General features: G+C 37.6%; 1 protein-coding gene across 1 annotated transcript; it reads left to right on the plus strand.

Annotated features, from left to right (window-relative positions):
- The first annotated feature begins 1,510 nt into the window (after positions 1–1,510).
- Positions 1,511–24,039, plus strand: LOC139757074 (glutaminyl-peptide cyclotransferase-like). Its single transcript, XM_071677121.1, has 7 exons — positions 1,511–1,781; positions 1,934–2,146; positions 5,403–5,546; positions 6,922–7,191; positions 17,888–18,052; positions 19,291–19,501; positions 20,994–24,039. Exons 1-7 carry the CDS (start codon positions 1,593–1,595, stop codon positions 21,143–21,145), a joined length of 1,344 nt encoding a protein of 447 aa, XP_071533222.1. The 5' UTR covers positions 1,511–1,592; the 3' UTR covers positions 21,146–24,039.
- Positions 24,040–24,497: the final 458 nt, after the last annotated feature.

Raw genomic sequence — 24,497 nt, forward strand, 5'->3', positions numbered from 1 at the left:
AAAGGAACAAAAATACAATGCAGCCTTACCTCAATATGCTTGCCACTGTTCTCTATAAATCACTAGACCCATACCAACCAAACCATTCTATAACCATCAACCTCTCATAGATAAGTAATGACCCTACCCTTTCTTCTAACCTCAACAAAACACCTGCACACAGAAAACTCTCCCACCCAACTCTACATTGACAAAACATATATGTAATTCTAGGTGTTACCGAACTCCACCAACAAGAGGTCACACTTCAAGTGAGGTAATACCTTTAAGAATGAATTCTCGTCAAAGTACTCACTTCAAAGGGGTATACATTTCCCTGCTACTGGAGGTAGCGCAGCTAAGGCTGCAGGAGCGTTTAGAAAGATCATGGTTAACATAAGAACTTTTTCACATAAATTTCACCATGAATGATTATATTTAGAAATATTTATTTTTCATAAATTGTCCCCATATCCCGCATCATCGAGTTTATTAAAGCCAGGAACAGACGAAGATATGAACTCATTCCCCCACATATTGTACCTTAGTCGTCAGATTGATAATTATATAAACCAAGGTCCCTTATTAAGGGTCTCCAACAACTTCAAGGATATCCGTGCAGTGTGTTTTTGCTGGTTTGGTTAACGATATTGTGGAAATGGTAGATTACATGGTCAATGGATATGAGTGTTTTTAAGTGAAATGCTGAACCTTAGATTTTCTGCTATGTGCGAGTGCTGGCTTCTCTCCTGTAGTTTGTGCATTTTATTTTTTTTTTACGGCAATGTGAGTAACATGAGTTTGGTGAAGTGCATTCAGAATGGATGAGTCGTTGAAGGAATGTTCAGTATTGTGTGTGCCTTGCGGTCTTTTGTAAGGTGGTGGGTTGGAGGTCTGGCTAGCTGCATGAATAAGTTAAGGATGCTGAAAAAATGCAATTTGTATGGTAGTAGTTCACCTCGGGGATCATGGGTGTGGTCGCTGATCTCTACATCGGAAAGTGTTGGGTGTGTTGGTCTGGTTCTGTAGTTGGGAAGTGTATCTAGGAAAGAAGGTGGTATGGTGATGTTCATTATATTGGAATAGGTGTTATGTGGTATTATTTCTATGGGCAAGATTTCAAAGTATTCTTGTTTGTAAGGTTTTGTTTGCGGTAGTAAATGGAATGTTGCAGCGTATCAGTGATTTTAATTCCTCTTCCTCTATTTATTGTCTATCTTTTCTTTGGGTTATACAATTAAAAAAGTAGGAGTGCAACTATGAATATAAGTCTGGTTTCTTGGATGAGTGATACGTATGGGTTGTGTTCTTGGGCTAAGTATGGGTTGTGTAATTTGTGTTCTTGAGTACTATTGTGTTTTCGTTTTTGATGCCACTGATGAATAAATTGGGTAATGTTTAGTTGAATGTGATTCTACAGAGTAGTTTGTTAGACTAGCTGGGATGGGTTGTATGTTTTGTACTGGTATTATCCGGAACTACTCAGTCATTACGTACTTACGACCTACCACGTAAACCAAGAGGGGTTGTTTACCTTGCCAGCGATGTCAGTAGTGGGATGGATTTCTGGTTAGGCGAATTACTGGGTTGGAGGATATGCAAAGAGGCACATTATGAAAATAGAAATGGGCTTTGGTCAGCTAATGAAGGTTGGAAGAGCGATCCGGAACCCAAGCAGAGATTCGTTCAAGTTGTTAGAGAATAATAGGTTGGTCGATAGATTAACTCAGTCTAGAATCTGCCTGACTGATAGCTTGCACAAGGCCAGGTTTACAACTGAACATATACGTAAAACAGGAAAGGTTGGTACATCTGTTCTAATACTTTCTTTGTCAAACCTTATGAAAAAAATCTGAGTAAGAAAGATGACTTCGTATTGAAATACAAGATACATTCATTAGATATACTAGCAAAAAGGCGTAAAAGAAGTTACATAAACATGCTTCTGTGCTAGGGGGAAAAAAAATATGTCGTGGGATGGAGGTGGAGGGAGCGGCGCCGTAGGATTGTGATGAAAATGTCCCGCTGGCTGATACACCAGTATCCGGCCAGCATGCAGACAGGTCTGACGTATTTAGTCCTGTTGTACACCGCAGCAGCTTTTCACTGTGCTTCAGGCCAGGCTAAGTGCAACAAAAGGAGCCGTGCTTTGTGGTACAGAGCAAGGGTAAGCTATAGTAAACAGTTATGTAAGTTATTGAATGCTACTCCATATTATATTTATGAAATGTTTAGACACCTTGCGAGAAACATAACGAGTTACTTTAAATATGTTCATTCCTTCAAAAGTAATGTTACTAGTAGGTAGAATATCATATTTGTTGCAGCGTATTTCACGAACAGAGTACATAAGAGAAACCACCTGAATGTAAGAAAGTTATTCATGTTTTGCTTGCCAAATCATGAAGATAGCGAGGGAAATATGTTATATTACATCAATGATTATAAGCAGTTCTTTCACATATATAGTGATTTCGTGTGCTACATTATGTTTGGGAGCTGGAAAAGAAAGTTGATTTCTTTCCTGTGGTCGGAAGTGGCGCACTGTCGGCCGTACGATGTGTACAGTAATGCAAGGAAGAATTGAGTACTGTAATAAAATTAATTAAAAATGTGGTTAGGTATGTGAAATATGCGGAACGCATAACTGCAGCGCTGTGAGTAGTTAACCTTTAGCGTGAAAAAAGATCAAGAAATCAAAGTAGTTTTAATCACACGTCTGTCATTTCGTAGTCAGTCAAACTGCAGTATTGACAAATTTACTGTAAGATATGTGAAAGAGAACATATAACAGGAGTATGGCCCTCTCAGAACATACCAGGAGTACACAGACCTGTTCTTGGTGGAACCATAAAAACTTGCCCTCCTTGTGTGGTGGTACAGTAGATGCTAGTTCTTTAATAGATGCTGAGATATACCTTGTAATGAATGAAGAATGTAAGAAGGGTTCATTTAGGACGTATTATATTTTGGCTTGAGTTATGCTAGAGTTAGAATAACCACATTTAGAAACCGGTAGAATGTTGAAGGTATTTCGGTGGGACTTCGGTTTCACTTTTCATGTTGTAGATTTCTGTCTTCCTTGTAATGAGACCATATCTGGTGGCAGAATTGATGTATGTTCTCTGCGGTGCAGTATGTGTTAGGTTAGGGTATATTCACTTCAGGATCAAGAGCCTTATCTGATTTTGTGCAGGAAAGTTGATTTTATATATACAAAATCTTTCATAAGATATGAAGAATCCTTGTGAATCTTCAATTTTTCTGACATGCACAGGTTACCATCTTGAAGTTTTCACCCATTACTTTGGAAATTAGCTAATTAAAGTTTATTTTGCAACATGATTTAACAAGATAATCTTGAAAAATAATGTAGAGTGATAAATCCCCGTGAAAAGTGATGAAGGGTTTTTGAAGTACAGGGAAATTAAGTGTTAAAGAAGAGAAAGATAAATCACAATATAATTAGACCTAACCCCTTAGAAGGGGTATCTGGCCCTCTGGACCCACATTCAACCAAGCCATTCCTGTAGTTCAGTTGGGTTGGGAGGCTTTGCCTTTTCACATCCCCTCAATATGTCTTTAATTATCATTTGTTGTGCTACATTGTGCTCTAGTCTGGGAAGATAGGATATAATGTGGCACAGTGGAGTTATGTAACTGTGATGCTGTTGGTATGGCTGGTATAATTAACAGATGTTTGTATATCAGCTTCTGCTGTAGGTCAGCATTTTACAGGTTGTGTAATGGACCATGTGTGAGAAAATGAACTTTGTGGGCCCTGCACACCTGTCATTTCCCATAATGTCACCTGGGTATCTTGATAATGTCGGTGCCTCTTACATCAAGTACTTACTCCTGGGAATTGTACATTTGCTTTGTATTGCTGTTGTGATAAGCAGTTTTTGCTTTAGTAGATTATGAATTTCATCATAATTTATGATTATTTTCATTTGTAACGTGGGTAATGAATGCATCCTATACCTTGCAAGTACTGTACCTAATGAGCCACTACCTGCTGGTTAGTAGACCAGTTGAGGTAGGGAAGGGAGGCAATTAAAGTGGTAGCCAGTCTTCAGATGGAAAATTCTTTTTGGTACAGAATTCCAATCAAAAGTTTGTATTTCTAAAGTCCATTGAAAATGATTGTGGTAATCAGTTTATGGGGCTGTTGTCTTTAGTATGATATGGAATATTACTATAGTGCTCTCTCTCTCTCTCTCTCTCTCTCTCTCTCTCTCTCTCTCTCTCTCTCTCTCTCTCTCTCTCTCTCTCTCTCTCTTATAACTATAGTGCTATCTCTCTCTCTCTCTCATATATATATATATATATATATATATATATATATATATATATATATATATATATATATATATATATATATGTATATATTATACTTAATCACTGTTTCCCATGTCAGAGAGGTAATACTAGGAAGCAGAGGAAGAATGGCCCATCCACTCATATACACACATATATATATACATAAATGCCCATACATGCACATATACATACATATACATATAAACATATACACATGTACATACTTTGACATATACATATATATATATATACTTGTACAGATTCATACTTGTTTGCCATTATCCATCCCTGGCGCTACCCTGTCCCACAGGAAACAGTATTGCTAACCCCTGCTTCAGCGATGCAGTGCCAGGAAAGCAAACAAAAAAGGCCACATTCATTCACACTCAGCCTTTAGCTGTCATATGTAATGCACCGAAACCACAGCTCCCTATCCACATCCAGGCCCTGGACCTTTCCATGGTTTACTGCAGATGTTTCACATGCCCTGGATCAGTCCATTGACTCTGGGGGATGAATATATATATGTATATATGTTTTCATACATATTCACCCTTTCCTGCATTAGTGAGGTAGTGTTAAAAACAGAGGACTGAGCCTAAGAGGAAAAATCCTCACTTGGCCCCATTCTCTGTAACTTCTTTTGGAAAAGTAAAAACTGAAGGGGAGGATTTCCAGCCTCCTGCTCCCTCCCCCTTTAATTGCCTTTTATGACACACAGGGAATACATGGGAAGTATTCTCTCTCCTGTATTTCCAGGGATAAATATATATACCCCACAGTGGGATCCAAAGAATCGTGGATTTATGTAGGATGTTGAATGCTGCAACTGGAGTGCGCTGTATATCAGTTTAGGTCGAAATCATTACTCTTGTGGTTAAATCAAAGATCCAGGTGTGAAAGTGCAAGATTAGCAAGGTGGAGGTTAATCACTGGATTCCTTATTTAGTAGCATTTGATCAATAACCTGTAGCTGAACAGTGTCTTGCTTTCAATCTGTTACCATAGACACTCAGTTTAGAGGGGACAGTTGATATACAACCAAAACTGCTCTCTAGTGTAGCATTTATTATAAGTTTGTCATCTTTTTTATTTTGTAGAGTGAACATGAAGGACTTGGACTTAGTGATGCAGAACTGCAGACCATTTCCAGAATGGGTGACATGAAGCACTTCAAGAATGTCCTTAATCCCATTCTAATACCTCGCGTCGTAGGCACTGAAAGTCATGCCCGTGTCAGAAAGGTCAGTAAACCAGTAACATTGTATGGAGTAACCTAAGTTGATATAGTTTGGTCAATTTCTTGTACTATGTGGTACCCCATTTATTGCTTTTAGTAGTTGTTATTGTGTAGAATATTACATGTCCTTTTGTGAATTTTGTGTTAACCAGTTGTAAAAATGATGGTCATAACAGAAAAAATGATGCTGAAGTTTAAGTTTGACTCATTTTTACAGTATTTAGTCTTTCATAATACATGCTTCTTCCTGCATAAGCAACTAGCACCAAGAACAGATGAGTAAAGTAAGCCTTAGAGTCTTATCACCAGGCTTTGATTAAAGACCTGACAACAGCATTGGAGGTAGTTACTTAAGAATGATGCATTGCATTTGGGTTATCACATCAGTGAAGCATGTGCCACAGAGCACTGCTATTGGACCTTAAGCAGAAGTAGGGATGTTTGATCAGTGAAAAGAATTTCAAGATTTATCAACACCCAACTGTGAATTATAGGTTGGCAAATTGTAAATAGATTGATGACCGTATTGAAGTAATAGTTGGGAGGCAGCCACTGACCACTGCAGTATATTGCCAGTGTTACCCTTCTGGGTATCGGGAGGGTTAGTGATGGCTAAGTAGTGAGCCAGCACTTCAATGGTTTTCAAGTTGCACTCTTTTGACCTAGGTAACTACATTTTCTTTCTTCCTCACCCACACATGGATGATTGGCATTCTGTGCACAAACAGACAATCTCTCTTTGCCACACATGACACTTGATTCACACAGGTCATTTTTCGTAATTCCAGATTTTCTTGCGGTGATCACTATGCACTATCCCTGCCTTTTGGCAAATTGGTAGGAGCAGTAGATAGAAGTAATACGTAGGAACATTTAGGTTGGAACATTAGGTAGAAGCAATTGGTAGGAACAGCATACAGGAGTATGAGGTAAAAGTAGTCAGTAGGAACATTAGGAGCCTTTGTAGACACTCCACGAGAGTTGCCCTATGCCAGTGGCTTGTTAAGGGTAAGGCATTAAAGGCTAAGAAGCAGCACTGGACTTCACGAGTTATGGAGATCCTATTGCTATGGCCACCCCTTTGATGGCATTCCAGGAGGGTACAGGCATCTTAGATATACATAGATAGTATTTCTGTCAGTAAGATTAGGAAGCAAGTATAATGGATTTTAGTGTTTTAAGTGTACAGTTTAGGGCAAAACATATTTAGATATTTTGTGACATAAATGCAGAGCATAAATGATGTACTTACAATGGATTTTCCTGATAGCAATGTGATTAATTGTTTAGATATTTTAACTTCTTTATATTTTTTGTGTAATATGGAGTTTCATATACTGTATAATACAGTTTCATTTAATGTACTTTATTTATTTCAGCACCTTGTAGATACTATGGATGGTCTAGGATGGACAGTTGAAGAGGATTCTTTTGATGGTGATACTCCTTTAGGCATGAAACGCTTTACCAATGTTATAGCCACACTAGACCCAGATGCTCCCCGCCATCTAGTCTTGGCATGCCACTATGATTCCAAGATTGATCGTGAAAGTGTTTTTGTGGGTGCCACTGATTCTGCTGTTCCTTGTGCTATGATGATGAACCTAGCTAAAGTGATGCAAGCTGCCCTTGATAAATTCCGACAAACAGTAAGTACTGAAAATGATTGTACAAATTTTTGTTTTTATAAAGTTGAGTAAGATGTGTTCTTTTTCTGCAAGAAGCATGACTGAATGTGTGATGATTGTAAGTTGTATTTTCATAATCTTAATTATTTCATGATTCACCCGACTGTAATTTAACGGTTATGTCAGAACTAGCTAGGATCTGGGTGTTGAGGAGTAAACCTTAACTGATTTAATCCTTAGGATTATGAGGCAAGTAGTATTCTCTGACAATATTTACACCATCATTTGGTGTTAGAGTTTGATATTTAACTGATCTTTTCACTTAATGTAATCATGTGAAGAAAATTTGCACTTGCTGTTAATACAGATATACCCCTGCAAAATGGCACCTCATTTACCATAATTTCACTAAATCATCGTTTATGAATCAGGAAGTATATTCTTTTACCAAAGGATGAAATTGATTGTAATTAAATTTTGAATCTATAATGACCCAGAGTTCTTTTTCCATGGCTTTAAAGTGACTTTCTGATATGACTGAATGACTATTTTTTCACTGTTGCTGTAATATTCTAGCTATACATTTCCTGTAGCATAGTACTGATAATGATAAAACATTTGAAAATAAAGAAAAAAAAATCGTATCATGGCAAGTAAGAGAGAGGGAGGAGGCAAGCAAGCAGGGCTGTGAGTGGTGTCAGGTGAGGGGCTCTTTTTCTTCTATTGCTGGTAGATTAAGTTTATAGCTCTGAGAAATTTGTTTGAGAAATACTTGCAGAGATTAGTATGTGGAATTTATGAATCTGTAGAAAGCATAGAAAAGACTGACTGAGATACCTTTCAAAAGATGCCATGATTTTATGGTGTGGGAAGAAAGCTACGAGTGATGCGAGTAGTTTTTACTGGGAGAGTAAGGAATATGTGGAAGTATGAAGATAGAGTAAATGGTCCCATGTGAAGGTGGGTCTGTGTCAAGGGTATGTGAGTCACCATAGCAATATAATCTATTTATGAATTGGAGTAATGAGGTTGGTAAATGTTAGGATCTTATAGAGGAGGCAGGTCTGCATTGTGCTTGGAGTGAGTTAGTTGCTGTTTGCAGATGAAACTGTGGCAGAATCAAGTGAGAAACTGAAGCTGATGTCAGAGTTTAGGAGAATTTTGAAAGGAGGACGTTCAGATTTGATGTTGATAAAAGTAAAGTTATGAAAATTAACAGAGGAGTGTAAAAGGTTGATCTGGGTTTGAGTTTGAATGGGGAAAATGTGGAGGAAGTGGTGTGGACATGGCATTGGATTTTACTATGTGAGTTAAAGTGAACTGTTGGATGTATGAGAGGGCAAAGGTCCTAGTTGCATTAAGAGTAAGTGGAAGGAGAGGTCACTGTCTGTAAGGGCAAGGATGGATTATGTTTTTTGGTATAGTAGTTCCAACACTGTTGTATGGATGCAAGGTTTGGGCCCTAAATACACAAGAACAGAAGAGTTTGGATGTGTTGGAAATGACATGCCCGAGGGCAGTATGTTTTATGAGGGGTGTTAAATGTGTATGGAATTACAATGGAGGAGAAACATTATAGTATGCAGAAATGGTTTGAACACATGGGGAGGATGAGTGAGGAGAGACTTACTAAATGAGTATATGTGTCAGATGTGGAGGGAGCAAGAAGGAGATAGAAGTAAGGGGGTGAGAGCTGTGAGTTACTGGGACCTAAACATGCAGGAGAGAGAGGAATGAGTGATGTGGTTTACAGGGGTCAGTGTTCTGATAGTGGGCTCAGTTAGGACATGTCAAATTACAGAAAGGTGTGTGTGGAACTTGGCTGTGGATAAGGAGCTCTAAATTGTAAGTGAGATGTAGAGAATGGATATGAACAAGGGAGGCTGTTCTCTGTGTGAACTTGGTTCTTCCCCACTAATGTGGTGAAAAATTACAAAAAGAATATTTTATATAGACAGTAGAATTTATATCAAGTACATGTTTTAAAAGGTTATGAGCTCTCTTTAGTTTGCCACATGACATTGGGCTTAAAGTCTTTCTTTAGGAATGTATCTCCATTTCGTAATGGAAGCCTATTGGAAAATTTGATGCACTTAACAGAAATCTGCATAAGAGTCAACTTCTTAGGAGCATATCTATACCATTATTGGTATTATATATGTATGTGGGGAAGACATCATCACTTGTATGTTACATAGGGTTCTCCAAACAGAACTTCCTTCAGAGAGCTAGGTTATCTTAATTATGTTGCATTACAATAAAATGTATGACACAAGTGTCTCAGACTGCTTGTTAGTATAACCCAAACAAGTTGCAATGTGCTGCCCTCAAAGAAAATAAAAGCAGTGAATCTTTCCCTGCACGTGAAAGACATAGGTTGGTTGAAAGATAGTAAGATGCCTTGGCAACAAAAATGAGTAAATTGGTGAGAAATGATAATAGTTTGAAGTTTTTAATGACAATTAAAAAGGATATGACTATTAAATGGATCTGTGTTTTTGACATGGTCACACAGTGAAACTTGAATAGAAGATGCACAATCAGGAGGAGATGTACCATCTTTATTATCATGTATTTGTTGATATCCATAGATATTGAAAATTTTTTCCAGATCCTTGATATATTGATGCATTCTCATGTTTTGTGAGTAACAGGAATCATTCATAGGAAATGACATTCATAAAACACATTAGAGGTTTCTTAAGACTGCCTCACTTTATTTGTAGTGTTTGAGGAGAATGACCAGGAGGTTAAACAGAAAGAAGGAAATGAAGCTAATGGCACTGACAGGAAAAAGAAAACCTGGCTGTAACAAAAAAAAATTTAAGGAAATTTGGAAGAAACTCAGAGCTAAACATAGACCCAAAGCTGGAGGTAATCAAGATTATTTGTTGGAAACATCCTCTGTTCATAGGGATACAGGTGAGATGAATGGTCAAGTAAGAAGACAGGATCAAAGGCAACGTCAGAACTTTCTAGAAATTACTGCAGTGCCAAGGAAGTCATTAAGGCGCTTTGGAAGAGTCAAGTGTTGTTCTGGGAATGGAAATGAATACAAGTTAGCATTTGTTCCAAGAGTTGTGAGTACTCTGTTTGTTTTATTGGAAATTTGGCATATTTTGATAATTAATGGCAATAGAAGGAGTTTGGTTGAGAGCTGAAGAGGATGTGCTGATATAGTTTGGACAAATGGAGCCTTATCTATGGCCTGTGCCTTGCATCCATATAAAATTGTTGGGACTACTATTTCCTCGAACATACCAATTTTTGTGCTCCCAGATAACTTTCTCTCTTTCCACACATTCCTCATTGCCCCCAGCCTCTTTGCCTTCTCCTCATGCTATGACTCAGTTCTGCTTCCTTGGTTCCTTTCATCATCATATCCACTCCCAAGTATCTAAAACACTTCACTTCCTCCAATTTTCCTCCATTCAACTCGCATCCCAACAAACCTGTCCGCCCTGCTAAACTTAACAACTTAGCTTTTATTCACATATGCTGTCAACTTTCTTTCACACACTCCCAAACGGTCACCAACTTCTGCAGTTTCTCACTCAAATCCACCACCAGTGCTGTATTATCAGCAAACAACAACTGACTCGCTTCCCAGGCCCTTTCATCCCACGCAGAGTGCATACTCATCCCTCTCTCCAAGATTTGCATTTACATTACATAAACAAATTGAAGAACACACCAACCTTGACTTGGAACCATTCACTCTCCTCTGTTCTTAATATTACTCTAGATAAAAACTTCTCGCTGCTTTTTGCATCTTTCCTCCCACAAGGCTTCTTTATCCATAATATATACATATAAATGAATTTGTATATATCTTTTCTTTTTCTTTCAAACTATTCGCCAGTTCCCGCATTAGCAAGGTAGCGTTAGGAACAGAGGACTGGGCCTCTGAGGGCATATCCTCACCTGGGCCCCTTCTCTGTTCCTTCTTTTGGAAAATTAAAAAAGAAAACAAGAGGGGAGGATTTCCAGCCCCCCGCTCCCTCCCCTTTTAGTCACCTTCTACGACACGCAGGGAATACGTGGGAAGTATTCTTTCTCCCCTATCCCCAGGGATAATTTGTATATATATATATATATATATATATATATATATATATATATATATATATATATATAATCCCTGGGGATAGGGGATTAAGAATACTTCCCACGTATTCCCTGCGTGTCGTAGAAGGCGACTAAAAGGGGAGGGAGCGGGGGGCTGGAAATCCTCCCCTCTCGTTTTTTTTTTTAATTTTCCAAAAGAAGGAACAGAGAATTGGGCCAGGTGAGGGTATTCCCTCAAAGGCCCAGTCCTCTGTTCTTAATGCTACCTCGCTAATGCGGAAAATGGCGAATAGTTTAAAAGAAAAGAAAAATATATATATATATATATATATATATATATATATATATATATATATATATATATATATATATATATATATATATATATATATATTGTCCCTGGGGATAGGGGAGAAAGAATACTTCCCACGTATTCCCTGCGTGTCGTAGAAGGCGACTAAAAGGGAAGGGAGCGGGGGGCTGGAAATCCTCCCCTCTCGTTTTTTTTTTTCTTTTTTTTTTTCCCCAAAAAGAAGGAACAGAGAAGGGGGCCAGGTGAGGATATTCCTTCTAAGGCCCAGTCCTCTGTTCTTAACGCTACCTCGCTAACGCGGGAAATGGCGAATAGTATAAAAAAAAAAAAATATATATATCTATATATATATATATATAGGGGGGATAGGGGATTAAGAATACTTCCCACGTATTCCCTGCGTGTCGTAGAAGGCGACTAAAAGGGGAGGGAGCGGGGGGCCGGAAATCCTCCCCTCTCGTTTTTTTTTTTTTTTTTTTTTTTTTTTTTTTTTTTTTTTTCAAAAGAAGGAACAGAGAATTGTGCCAGGTGAGGGTATTCCCTCAAAGGCCCAGTCCTCTGTTCTTAACGCTACCTCGCTAATGCGGGAAATGGCGAATAGTTTGAAAGAAGAAAAAATATATATATATATATATATATATATATATATATGTATATATATATATATATATATATATATATATATATATATCTTTTCTTTATATATATATATATATATATATATATATATATATATATATATATCTTTTCTTTATATATATATATATATATATATATATATATATATATATATATATATATATATATATATATATAAATATATATCTTTTTCTTCTTTCAAACTATTCGCCATTTCCCGCATTAGCGAGGTAGCGTTAAGAACAGAAGACTGGGCCTTGGAGGGAATATCCTCACCTGGCCCCCTTCTCTGTTCCTTGTTTTGGAAAATTAAAAAAAACGAGAGGGGAAGATTTCCAGCCCCCCGCTCCCTCCCCTTTTAGTCGCCTTCTACGACACGCAGGGAATACGTGGGAAGTATTCTTTCTCCCCTATCCCCAGGGATAATATATATATATATATATATATATATATATATATATATATATATATATATATATATATATATATATATATATATATGTAATGTATGAGCTATGCTTTCTTGTCTGCATTCTGGATTCCTCCCATCTCTTCACTGTTATAAACATCAGTTAATCACATCATGCCACCCCTGTGCCCAAGATGCAATGTCCACACAGAAGCCAATGAACTTTTGCTCCTTCTGTTATCCTCTGCTTAGCACACAGAAAATATACGCAGCATCTCCACACTTTATGACTTGCGGTCTTGCATGGTAGATGTGAATGGCCTTTTGAGGGCTGTGGAAAGCCCTACAGAATGGGATTCTGGGGAAGGAAGGTAAGGTAAGGTAAGGAAGATAAAATTTGTTTTGAAAATTGCTGGTACAAGGTTACACATGCCTTTTTTTGTGTATTTCCTAGTGATTTGTATATATATGTATATTTATATATTTTATTTATTTTGCTTTGTCGCTGTCTCCCGCGTTAGCGAGGTAGCGCAAGGAAACAGATGAAAGAATTGCCCAGCCCACCCACATACACATGTATATACATACACATCCACACATGTAAATATACATACCTATACATCTCAATGTACACATATATATACACACACAGACACATACATATATACCCATGCACACAATTCACACTGTCTGCCTTTATTCATTCCCATCGCCACCTCGCCACACATGGAATACCATCCCCCTCCCCCCTCATGTGTGCAAGGTAGCACTAGGAAAAGACAACAAAGGCCCCATTCATTCACACTCAGTCTCTAGCTGTCATGCAATAATGCCCGAAACCACAGCTCCCTTTCCACATCCAGGCCCCACACAACTTTCCATGGTTTACCCCAGACGCTTCACATGCCCTGATTCAATCCACTGACAGCATGTCAACCCCGGTATACCACATCGATCCAATTCACTCTATTCCTTGCCCTCCTTTTACCCTCCTGCATGTTCAAGCCCCGATCACACAAAATCTTTTTCACTCCATCTTTCCACCTCCAATTTGTTCTCCCACTTCTCGTTCCCTCCACCTCCAACACATATATCCTCTTGGTCAATCTTTCTTTCCTCACTCATTCTCTCCATGTGCCCAAACCATTTCAAAACACCCTCTTCTGCTCTCTCAACCACGCTCTTTTTATTTCCACACATCTCTCTTACCCTTACATTACTTACTCGATCAAACCACCTCACACCACACATTGTCCTCAAACATCTCATTTCCAGCACATCCACCCTCCTGCGCACAACTCTATCCATAGCCCACACCTCGCAACCATACAACATTGTTGGAACCACTATTCCTTCAAACATACCCATTTTTGCTTTCCGAGATAATGTTCTCGACTTCCACACATTCTTCAAGGCTCCCAGGATTTTTGCCCCCTCCCCCACCCTATGATTCACTTCCACTTCCATGGTTCCATCCGCTGCCAGATCCACTCCCAGATATCTAAAACACTTTACTTCCTCCAGTTTTTCTCCATTCAGACTTACCTCCCAATTGAGTGACAACACTGTCCTGTAAAGAAACATGGTTTATTGATCATTATTTGTTTTATTTGTTGTATGATTATCTTTTCCAGTATTCATGGATAATGCATATATCAATGATATTGGCTAATAAATATGTTTCTTATTTACCTTTCTTGAAAAAATAGAAAAAAAACATTTGCTTTTATCACTGTGATAAAAATCTTCCTTCCAGTGAGAGTCTGAATAACATCTCAGATTATCTGTTGAGTGTTTCTCATATTCTTGAAATGCTCAGAGCAAGATACCATCATAGTTGTGAACTTTATACAGTTTTAAAACCTTTTAAGATTTTATTTATATCATGTCCATTGATTTTTGTCTTTTATATGATACAGCTCTAGTGGCTGATTCAAGTGGGAAACTGCAGAAGTTGGTGACTGAGTTTGGAAAAGTGTGTGAAAAGAGAAAGTTGAGAGTAAATGTGAAGAAGAGCAAGGTTGTTAGGTTCAGTAGGGTTGAAGGACAAGTTGATTGGACTGTAAGTTTGAATGGAGAAAATTTGGAGTAAGCGAAGTGTTTTAGATATCTGGGAGTGGATTTAGCAGCATGGAAGCAGAAGCGAGTCACAGGGTGGAGGAGGGGATGAAGGTTCTGGAAGTGAAGAATGTGTGGAAGGAGAGAACATTATCTCGAGCAAAAATGGTTATGTTTGAAGGAATAGTGGTTCCAACAGTGTTATATGGTTATGAGGCATGGGCTATAGATAGGGTTGTATGGAGGAGCATTGATGTGTTGGAAATGAAATGTTTGAGGATAATATATGGTGTGAGGTGGTTTGACCTAGTAAGTAATGAAAGGGTAAGAGAGATGTGTGGAAATAAAAAGAGTGTGGTTGAGAGAGCAGAAGAGGGTGTGTTGAGATGGTTTGGGCACATGTAGAGAATGAATGAAGGAAGATTGACAAAGAGGACATATGTGTCAGAGGTGGAGGGAATAAGGAGAAGCGGGAGACCAAATTGGAGGTGGAAGGATGGAGTGAAAAAGGTTTTGAGCGATTGGGGCTTGAACGTAAAAGAGAGGCATGCAAGGATTTGAATGAATTGGAATGATGTGGTATACAGGGGTCTATGTGCTGTCAATGGACCGAATCAGGGCATGTGCAACATCTGGGGTAAACCATGGAATGCTCTGTGGGGCCTGGATGTGGATAGGGAGCTGTGGTTTTGGTGTATTACACATGACAGCTAAAGACTAAGTGTGAATGAATGTGGCCTTTTTGTTTGCTTTCCTGGTGCTACTGTGCTGAAGCAGGAGATAGTGATGCTATTTCCTGTAGGGCGGGGTAGCACTGGATATGGATGAAGCAAAGCAAGTATGAATATGTACATGTGTATGTGGATGTATATGTGTATATGTTGATACATATATGTGTATGTGTGAGTATGGGCGTTTATTTATATATATATGTGTGTATGAGTGGATGGGCCATTCTTCATCTGTTTCCTGGCACTATCTCGCTGAAGCAGGAAACAGCAATTAAGTACAATAAATACATAAATAGATATCTTCATTCTTATTTGGATGGCGTTTGAGGTAAGAGATCTCTGACCGAATATTCACCTCTTTTCAACTGCTTTCTGTCATCAGTCTTCCTTTTGCTGCCTTAGTTTAATTTTCTGTTCTTGTACTGTTAATTTGCTTGTAATAAGTTACAAATTTTTTTTAGTTCTCTACCTTTTCTTCCTTGTTCTAATGTACTCATTTTGTCTTTGTAATGTCTCTGACTTTTCTTGGCTGTTTTTCTGTTTGTCTCTGCTACTCAGTTCTAGTTTTGTTAGTTTTTCTGGGACCTTTTATTGAACCACGTCTTTTTTCCCCAACTCTTTTTCTTCCATATCCTGCTTTCCTTTCTCGTGTGTTGATTCTCTTATTACATAATTCACAAAGTTTCTAGTAGCATAGATGTATAATTTGTAGGATTCCATATGTTTCTTTCATGATCTTAAAGAATTTGTTCTATTCAGAAAGATTTCCCTCCTTGTATCTTCTCTTGGGTATTTGGATACACATATGATTCTGTTATTTCTTTGAAAATCAGACACGGTATAATTGCTCTTCCCCCAGTTGTTCCTAATTTCCATATTGTTATATGAGAAGATTTGTTTTTGATGTATCTTTACTTTTATGTGTTCAGAGTTATGTTGTTACAGGATTTTCTCTTGAACACGTTTCAAGAAATTACACCTTCATTTTTACTTATCCCCTGCACATCCAGATGTTCTTTGTCAGTTGCTTTCTGGTTGAAGTCTTCCATTATTTCAAATTACTGGTCATTGAAACCTAATTTTACCCTCATATCTGAGTCATTTTAAAAATCTTTCCAGGTAATGACATGAGATATGTCAAAACTGACTTGTTGGTATTCCTTATTGTATTGGTCCACAAAATTTATTGTATCTGATGACTAGCGCTCTTAAAATGTTGTCACTGAATGGTATTGTAGACAATTAAAATTGGAACAAGGGTGGTGGATACATATTAGGTTGTGTTTTTTGAGAATTTTGTAAGATTATTTGGTTGTTTTTTTTTTTCTTTTTTTTTTGCTTTGTCGCTGTCTCCCGCGTTTGCGAGGTAGCGCAAGGAAACAGACGAAAGAAATGGCCCAACCCACCCCCATACACATGTATATACATACACATCCACACACGCAAATATACATACCTACACAGCTTTCCATGGTTTACCCCAGACGCTTCACATGCCCTGATTCAATCCACTGACAGCACGTCAACCCCGGTATATATATATATATATATATATATATATATATATATATATATATATATATATATATATATATATATATCTTTTCTTTTTCTTTTAAACTATTTGCCATTTCCCGCGTTAGCGAGGTAGCGTTAAGAACAGAGGACTGGGCCTTTTTTGGAATATTCTCACCTGGCCCCCTCTGTTCCTTCTTTTGGAAAAAAAAAAAAAATATATATATATATATATATATATATATATATATATATATATATATATATATATATATATTTTTTTTTTTTTTTTTTGCCGCTGTCTCCTGCGTTTGCGAGGTAGCACAAGGAAACAGACGAAAGAAATGGCCCAACCCACCCCCATACACATGCCTTGATTCAACCCACTGACAGCAAGTCAACCCCGGTATACCACATCGCTCCAATTCACTCTATTCTTTGCCCTCCTTTCACCCTCCTGCATGTTCAGGCCCCGATCACACAAAATCTTTTTCACTCCATCTTTCCACCTCCAATTTGGTCTCCCTCTTCTCCTCGTTCCCTCCACCTCCGACACATATATCCTCTTGGTCAATCTTTCCTCACTCATTCTCTCCATGTGACCAAACCATTTCAAAACACCCTCTTCTGCTCTCTCAACCACGCTCTTTTTATTTCCACACATCTCTCTTACCCTTACGTTACTTACTCGATCAAACCACCTCACACCACACTTTGTCGCTGTCCCCTGCATTAGCAAGGTAGCACAAGGAAACAGATGAAAAAATGTCCCAACCCACCCACATACACATGTATATACATACGTGTCCACGTTTTATCTCGCATAATTGTCGAGAATGCTGTGATATTTTATCTGGCCATTTGTCTTGTGCATTTTATGAGTTAATTGTGTTTAATTTTTGAAGCAGAGTAAATACATTCCTTTGTACTGTATGTATTTTTTGCAACTGGTCAGTAGATCCACTAATTTCTCTTAACTTCCAGCGTTCAGATCTGACCTTACAGTTCATATTCTTTGATGGGGAAGAGGCTTTTCATAGATGGACAAAGGAAGACTCCCTGTATGGTGCACGCAACTTAGCTGCCAAGTTGCAGGACATATCATACCCTGCTAATAACAGAGATGGGACACACAGTCTCCACAGAATGGTTAGTGATTTTTATTGATATTTAATTTGTGTTTATTATGTATATTACTTAGCTGTTATTCCTCCTTTTTTTCCTTCCTTTCCACACACTGTGAATGTTGATGGATCAACCTCTCTTTTCCCCATCAACATTGCTGTTCCTCTGGAGTATGTCGTGTATTCTATTTTTTCTGTACTTTTTTATTGTTTTTCATTCTTCAAACAGTTTCATTCATTCCTTTATTAATAATTTGACTACAACCCATTCTCTTCATAGTTTGATAATTTGACTTGTCCTGGTCTGTTCTCCTCTTAGGAGCACCACTTCACATCACAACTTTCTCTCAGGAGCACTTAATCCACCCCAGTCTCCTGTAAGGAGCATGTGCCCCTACACCATATTTTTTTTAAAATTTCAGTTGTAGAATTTTACAATTTTGGAGTAAACTTAAACTGCTAAATGGATATTTATGCAAGCTGAGCTATACATTTAGCTGGATATTTATGCACTGTTTTGCACCAAAATTTCAGAAACATTTTTTGTTATTATTATTATACTTTGTTGCTGTCTCCCGCATTAGCGAGGTAGCGCAAGGAAACAGATGAAAGAATGGCCCAACCCACTCACGTACACATGTATATACAAACACATCCACACACGCACGTTTACATAACTATACATTTAAACATATACATATATTTACATATATACACATGTACATAATTCATACTGTTTGCCCTTATTCATTCCCATCGCCACCCTGCCACACATGAAATGACAACCCCCTCCCCCCGCATGTGCACGAGGTAGCACTAGGAAAGGACAACAAAGGCCACATTAGTTCACACTCAGTCTCTAGCTGTCATGTATGATGCACCGAAACCACAGCTGCCTTTCCACATCCCGGCCCCACAAAACTTTCCATGGTTTACCTCAGACACTTCACATGCCCTGGTTCAATCCATTGACAGCATGTCGACCCCGGTATACCACATCGTTCCAATTCACTCTATTCCTTGCACGCCTTTCACCCTCCTGCATATTCAGGCCCCGATGAAGGCAAGCAAGTATGAATATGTACATGTGTATATATGTATATGTCTGTGTATGTATGTATATGTATATATGTTGATATGTATGTATATGTGTGTGTATGTGAATGGATGTATCTTTCTTCATCAGTTTCCAGGTGCCACTTTGCTGATGTGGGAAACTGCAATGAAATATGAGGAAAGAAATTAATTCTGCAATTTTTTCAGGATTTGTTTGTTCTGTTAGATCTGCTGGGTTCAGAAGATGTTCAGATATCTAATTACTTCAAAGATACTGAGAGATGGTATGCTCGCTTGGTTTCTTATGAACAACGACTGAATGACCTGCAGTTACTCCACCGCCGACCTTTTATATTCAAAAAACGCTCAATGTACAATGCTGGTATTGAAGATGATCACATTCCATTTCTTGAAAGAGGTAAGAACTTTTTTTGTGTTGATCACGCATCACTATTTGACAATCCTGAGAAAGAAGGTAATTTGAATTGCACTAAATTTTTTGTTATAATGAATTTGTTGCTTGTTGGCTTTTATGCTGCAGTTATTTCTGTAAATGGTGTACAGCTAAGGAGTAACTTAAAGGAAATATATTTCTCTTGTTTGTACAAAACTTTATCGAGGTTTGTCAAGATATCATATTTTCAGGTCATTTTTGTATCATGCTGTGGAAGGAGAATTTTGATAGATTACTTTGTAGCTTTCCTTATTATAAAAGTTTTTTCTTTTCAATGGGCACCCGCATTATGTTCTTTTGCTACTCGTTGTAGCCTTGATTTCTGTTATCCTTTACTTGTTGCTTCTTTTCACTGCAGTATTTTTCTCCCAAGTTTTGAAAAATTTTGGATATCAGCATTTATATTAGAAGCATTTCATTGATGAGTAGACTTTTCTTCTCGGATAAGTTTCTCAGAAAAGGGAGTAATAGTGTTGATTGGTCAGTCAGGCTGTGTAACTTGCATAGGGCTTAAGAGGACTGATGAAGTGCATTTATGATAAAAACCTATTTGTACAGTACAGGGAGGGAATTTTACATTCTTTTGTCCCCATCTTTTGAACATTCTCTTATGTTATACAACTTATTAACACACTCATTTTCATGAAGTAGCACATACTCCTTCCTTCATATTTGCACAAATTTCTTACTATCCCAGTAGACACTCCTTACTGCCATAAGTTTCCTTTTACCCCTTTATAAGCCTAGCATCATAGGCATCTCTCTCATCCCTATCATTTGCTTTTTCCAAATCCATGTGCCAAACATAAGTCACTCTTGTCTAAGTATTTCTCACACATTCTTCAAGGCAGTCACCAGGTCAACACACCCTGAAAGCATTTTGCTTTTTCTCAGCTTGCTACTCACTTGCCACATGCTCATATATCTCTTTAGTTTGAGCATTAATTTTTGTCCCTCTTGCTTCATACAATGAATGGAATAATATAACATGAGGACATTGTTAATGTAGACACCAGACAGACCCAGTTGTAAAGGGTTAAGTAGTAGCATGTGTGCATAGGCACATGTGAAACTAAGAAAATTGAGAATGAGCTGCTTGTTGGAATCAGCTGTATTAATTTAGATTATATATGTTTATATGCGTATTTCTTTAGGATTGGTTACGATAACTTGAAATTATCTCCATTTCTTTTTGATCACAAAAGCAATAGAAATTAAGATTTTTGTCAAACTTACGTGGAGGATAGATGTTGATTCAGGTACTTGAATATGGGATGACAAATTACTTTTCAAAGACTAGTTCAGAATTAGTATGTTTGAATTTCATGATTGGCAAGGCTAACATGAACAACAGATATGAAGTTTTATGTGATGTCAAATGATTAGGACAAGTGAGTCAGATGTTAGCATACTATCTAAGTAAGCCATAATTTAATACTGTTAACAATCATTCCAGGTGTTCCAGTTTTACACCTTATCCCAGCCCCGTTTCCATCTGTATGGCACAAGAATACAGACAATGCAAGTGCCCTTCACTATCCTACCATTGAAAATTTCACTAAAATTCTGCAGGCATTTGTTGCAGACTACCTTCATCTAGTATTTTAGGGATTAGCCCAGAACACAGCTATTCATGATGACTTGTAACATATACAGCACTCAGTCTTTGTTGCAAAGTAGTGCTGTTTTCATTTCATTTGTTTTATTCTTCACTGTCAGTATGTTGTAATTACTTAACATATTTGCAAAAACTTTTTAAAAATTTCATAGAATTATACAGAAAGTTAGTTTTGATATAAGGATTATATGTTGTGAAGAGTATTTTTGGTTAACAGAAAAATTGTTTTCATGTTATATTCTTCATCTTTCCAATGAAGTCATGTTTTATTATGGTCATCATAGCTGTGTTCTGGAATACACAGATATACTTGTAGGAACAACGTTAATAAAGGATCTGTTCAGTACTCTGAATACCATGGATGGTCTGGTGTTAGATATTCTGCTTGTTAAGTTTTTCTGGTATAGTATCTCATATACTACCTGTCTTAACCTATGATGCCTTCAACCTTTTGGAAGTTCCTCAGAGGATGGCCATGGCAAAAGAGTCTCCATCACTATTGAACTTTTGTGTTGCTTCTTAGCCTTTATACCTCATTCTTAAGGTCACTGGCAGAGTACAACTCTAGTGCAGTGTTTTCAGAGGCTTATACCTCACGTTTCTACCAATTACTGCTACCAAATGTGTCTACCATTCATTCCTGCTTAATGTCGCAACCAACTTCTTATTGCTCCTGTATATTTGGACATAAGGTGTGAATCACTTGTTTCTGGATTGTAACTTTGCTTTTTAACATTACAAATCCAGTACTATTATGTTACCTGTGTCACATTTGTTACTGTAAAACATTTACCTTTTCAAAAATATTATTTTTTATTATTATACTTTGTCGCTGTCTCCCGCATTTGCGAGGTAGCGCAAGGAAACAGACGAAAGAAATGGCCCAACCCCCCCCCCATACACATGTATATACATACGTCCACACACGCAAATATACATACCTACACAGCTTTCCATGGTTTACCCCAGACGCTTCACATGCCTTGATTCAATCCACTGACAGCACGTCAACCCCGGTATACCACATCGCTCCAATTCACTCTATTCCTTGCCCTCCTTTCACCCTCCTGCATGTTCAGGCCCCGATCACACAAAATCTTTTTCACTCCATCTTTCCACCTCCAATTTGGTCTCCCTCTTCTCCTCGTTCCCTCCACCTCCGACACATATATCCTCTTGGTCAATCTTTCCTCACTCATTCTCTCCATGTGCCCAAACCACTTCAAAACACCCTCTTCTGCTCTCTCAACCACGCTCTTTTTATTTCCACACATCTCTCTTACCCTTACGTTACTCACTCGATCAAACCACCTCACACCACACATTGTCCTCAAACATCTCATTTCCAGCACATCCATCCTCCTGCGCACAACTCTATCCATAGCCCACGCCTCGCAACCATACAACATTGTTGGAACCACTATTCCTTCAAACATACCCATTTTTGCTTTCCGAGATAATGTTCTCGACTTCCACACATTCTTCAAGGCCCCCAGAATTTTCGCCCCCTCCCCCACCCTATGATCCACTTCCGTTTCCATGGTTCCATCCGCTGCCAGATCCACTCCCAGATATCTAAAACACTTCACTTCCTCCAGTTTTTCTCCATTCAAACTCACCTCCCAATTGACTTGACCCTCAACCCTACTGTACCTAATAACCTTGCTCTTATTCACATTTACTCTTAAATTTGCTTTTCTAAGTATTTCTCACATACATTCTTCAAAGCAAACACCTGATCCACACATCCTCTACCACTTCTGAAACCACACTGCTCTTCCCCAATCTGATGCTCTGTACATGCCTTCACCCTCTCAATCAATACCCTCCCATATAATTTACCAGGAATACACAACAAACTTATACCTCTGTAATTTGAGCACTCACTCTTATCCCCTTTGGTATTCTTTTATCACTTGGGATAGGTGAGAAAGAATACTGCCCATGCATTCCCTTTTTGTTGTAGAAGGCAACTAAAAGGGCAGGAGCAGGTGGCTGTAAATGAGGCCAAATGAGGATTTTCCCTCTAAGGCTCAGACATTTGTTCCTGACGCCACCTCGCTCTTAGAGGAAATGGCGAGCATTTATGAAAAAAAATATTCTTATATGTTTAATTGCCATTATTTGTAGTAAAATTTATGAAATGAAACTTCCTCAATATTGGCTTGTTCATTATTAGGGGTCGACTTGTACTGCAGTTATATGTCCCGACCAGAATTTTTAGCTGGTAAAGTTAAGGTTGGTCAGTTTGCCAGGTTGACATATTGACCAAAGTTTATAGCACTCCGATATAATCATCTGCTTTTTCACTGTGAACTTGAACTGATATTTGATGGTCTTCTATTTTTCTGTTAATAATCTGAAGAAGTATACGTACAGATAGAAGAGAAAAATGAAACTTGCAACTTAAGCCACCATGCTTTGAGAAAATAGTAGTAGGCTGCATTCTTAGTTACAGTTTTAGAGAAGCAAGCTTTAAAGTAAAGTTTAGGGCAACTTGTAGTAAATCAAATTGTATTTTACTCGTATTGAAAAGTATATATTTTTTTATCTTAAAGACAATGATATATTTATTGATAGAAGCTGAGGAATATTTTAGAATTTAGAATGCAAGTAGTATTTCGGAAGCCTCTGTGTTTATTGAAAATCCTCAGGAGGTTCCGAAAGTGCAGTTTTTAATAGTTTCTTTCAATATTTCTAAAACATACTTTATGATATTTAAACTGAATAATATTTAGACAAATTTTGAAAGATAATTTCTGATTTGTGTTATAACAGTACATTTTATTTTATCAGGAAATATGTAATTTGGGGTGTTTTAAAAACTTTACTAACAGAAAGCTGTCCCATTGTACTTAAAGATTTAATAAAATTATGATTTTGACTTTTAACAAATTAATTTTCCATTACTTTATGTTTCCAAAGGAATGTAAATAATTAGGATTTGAAAATGTCTACATATAAAGCACAGTTACATACACATTCAGAAATTTTTAGGACTGTATCATTTGAAACTGAATAAACTGGACAAACTGCTCTATAAGATAATACTGCAAGGAAGTCTTGCAAAGTACCTTATGTGAAATGCTCAAATTTTTTGGCAAGGTTAGGTTGCCATGATTTGTTTTTTCTGCATATTTTCTTTTAGATCCTTACATTAAGCCAACAATTTTAAGAGAATGACAGTTGTAGGTACAACCTCCTCTAGACGTATCATGTATTAGTGAAATGTTACTTTTTTTTCAAACGAGTCACAAATATGGATGCTTGTTAATAGCTTGTCTATCTGTATCGCTGAAATCCATTCCCTTTGAGAACACTCCTCAAGGATATGGCCATGAC

This window comes from Panulirus ornatus, chromosome 24 (genome assembly GCF_036320965.1).
Source record: "Panulirus ornatus isolate Po-2019 chromosome 24, ASM3632096v1, whole genome shotgun sequence".
NCBI lineage: Eukaryota > Metazoa > Arthropoda > Malacostraca > Decapoda > Palinuridae > Panulirus > Panulirus ornatus.

What these genes read in the sequence shown, in the direction of transcription:
- LOC139757074 (XM_071677121.1), top strand. Translation starts at nt 1,593, where the DNA reads ATGAAAATAGAAATGGGCTTTGGTCAGCTAATGAAGGTTGGAAGAGCG. An exon ending in GTCATGCCCGTGTCAGAAAG is followed by an intron (nt 5,547 to 6,921) that starts GTCAGTAAACCA and finishes TATTTATTTCAG; the next exon opens with CACCTTGTAGATACTATGGA. An exon ending in CACACAGTCTCCACAGAATG is followed by an intron (nt 18,053 to 19,290) that starts GTTAGTGATTTT and finishes CAATTTTTTCAG; the next exon opens with GATTTGTTTGTTCTGTTAGA.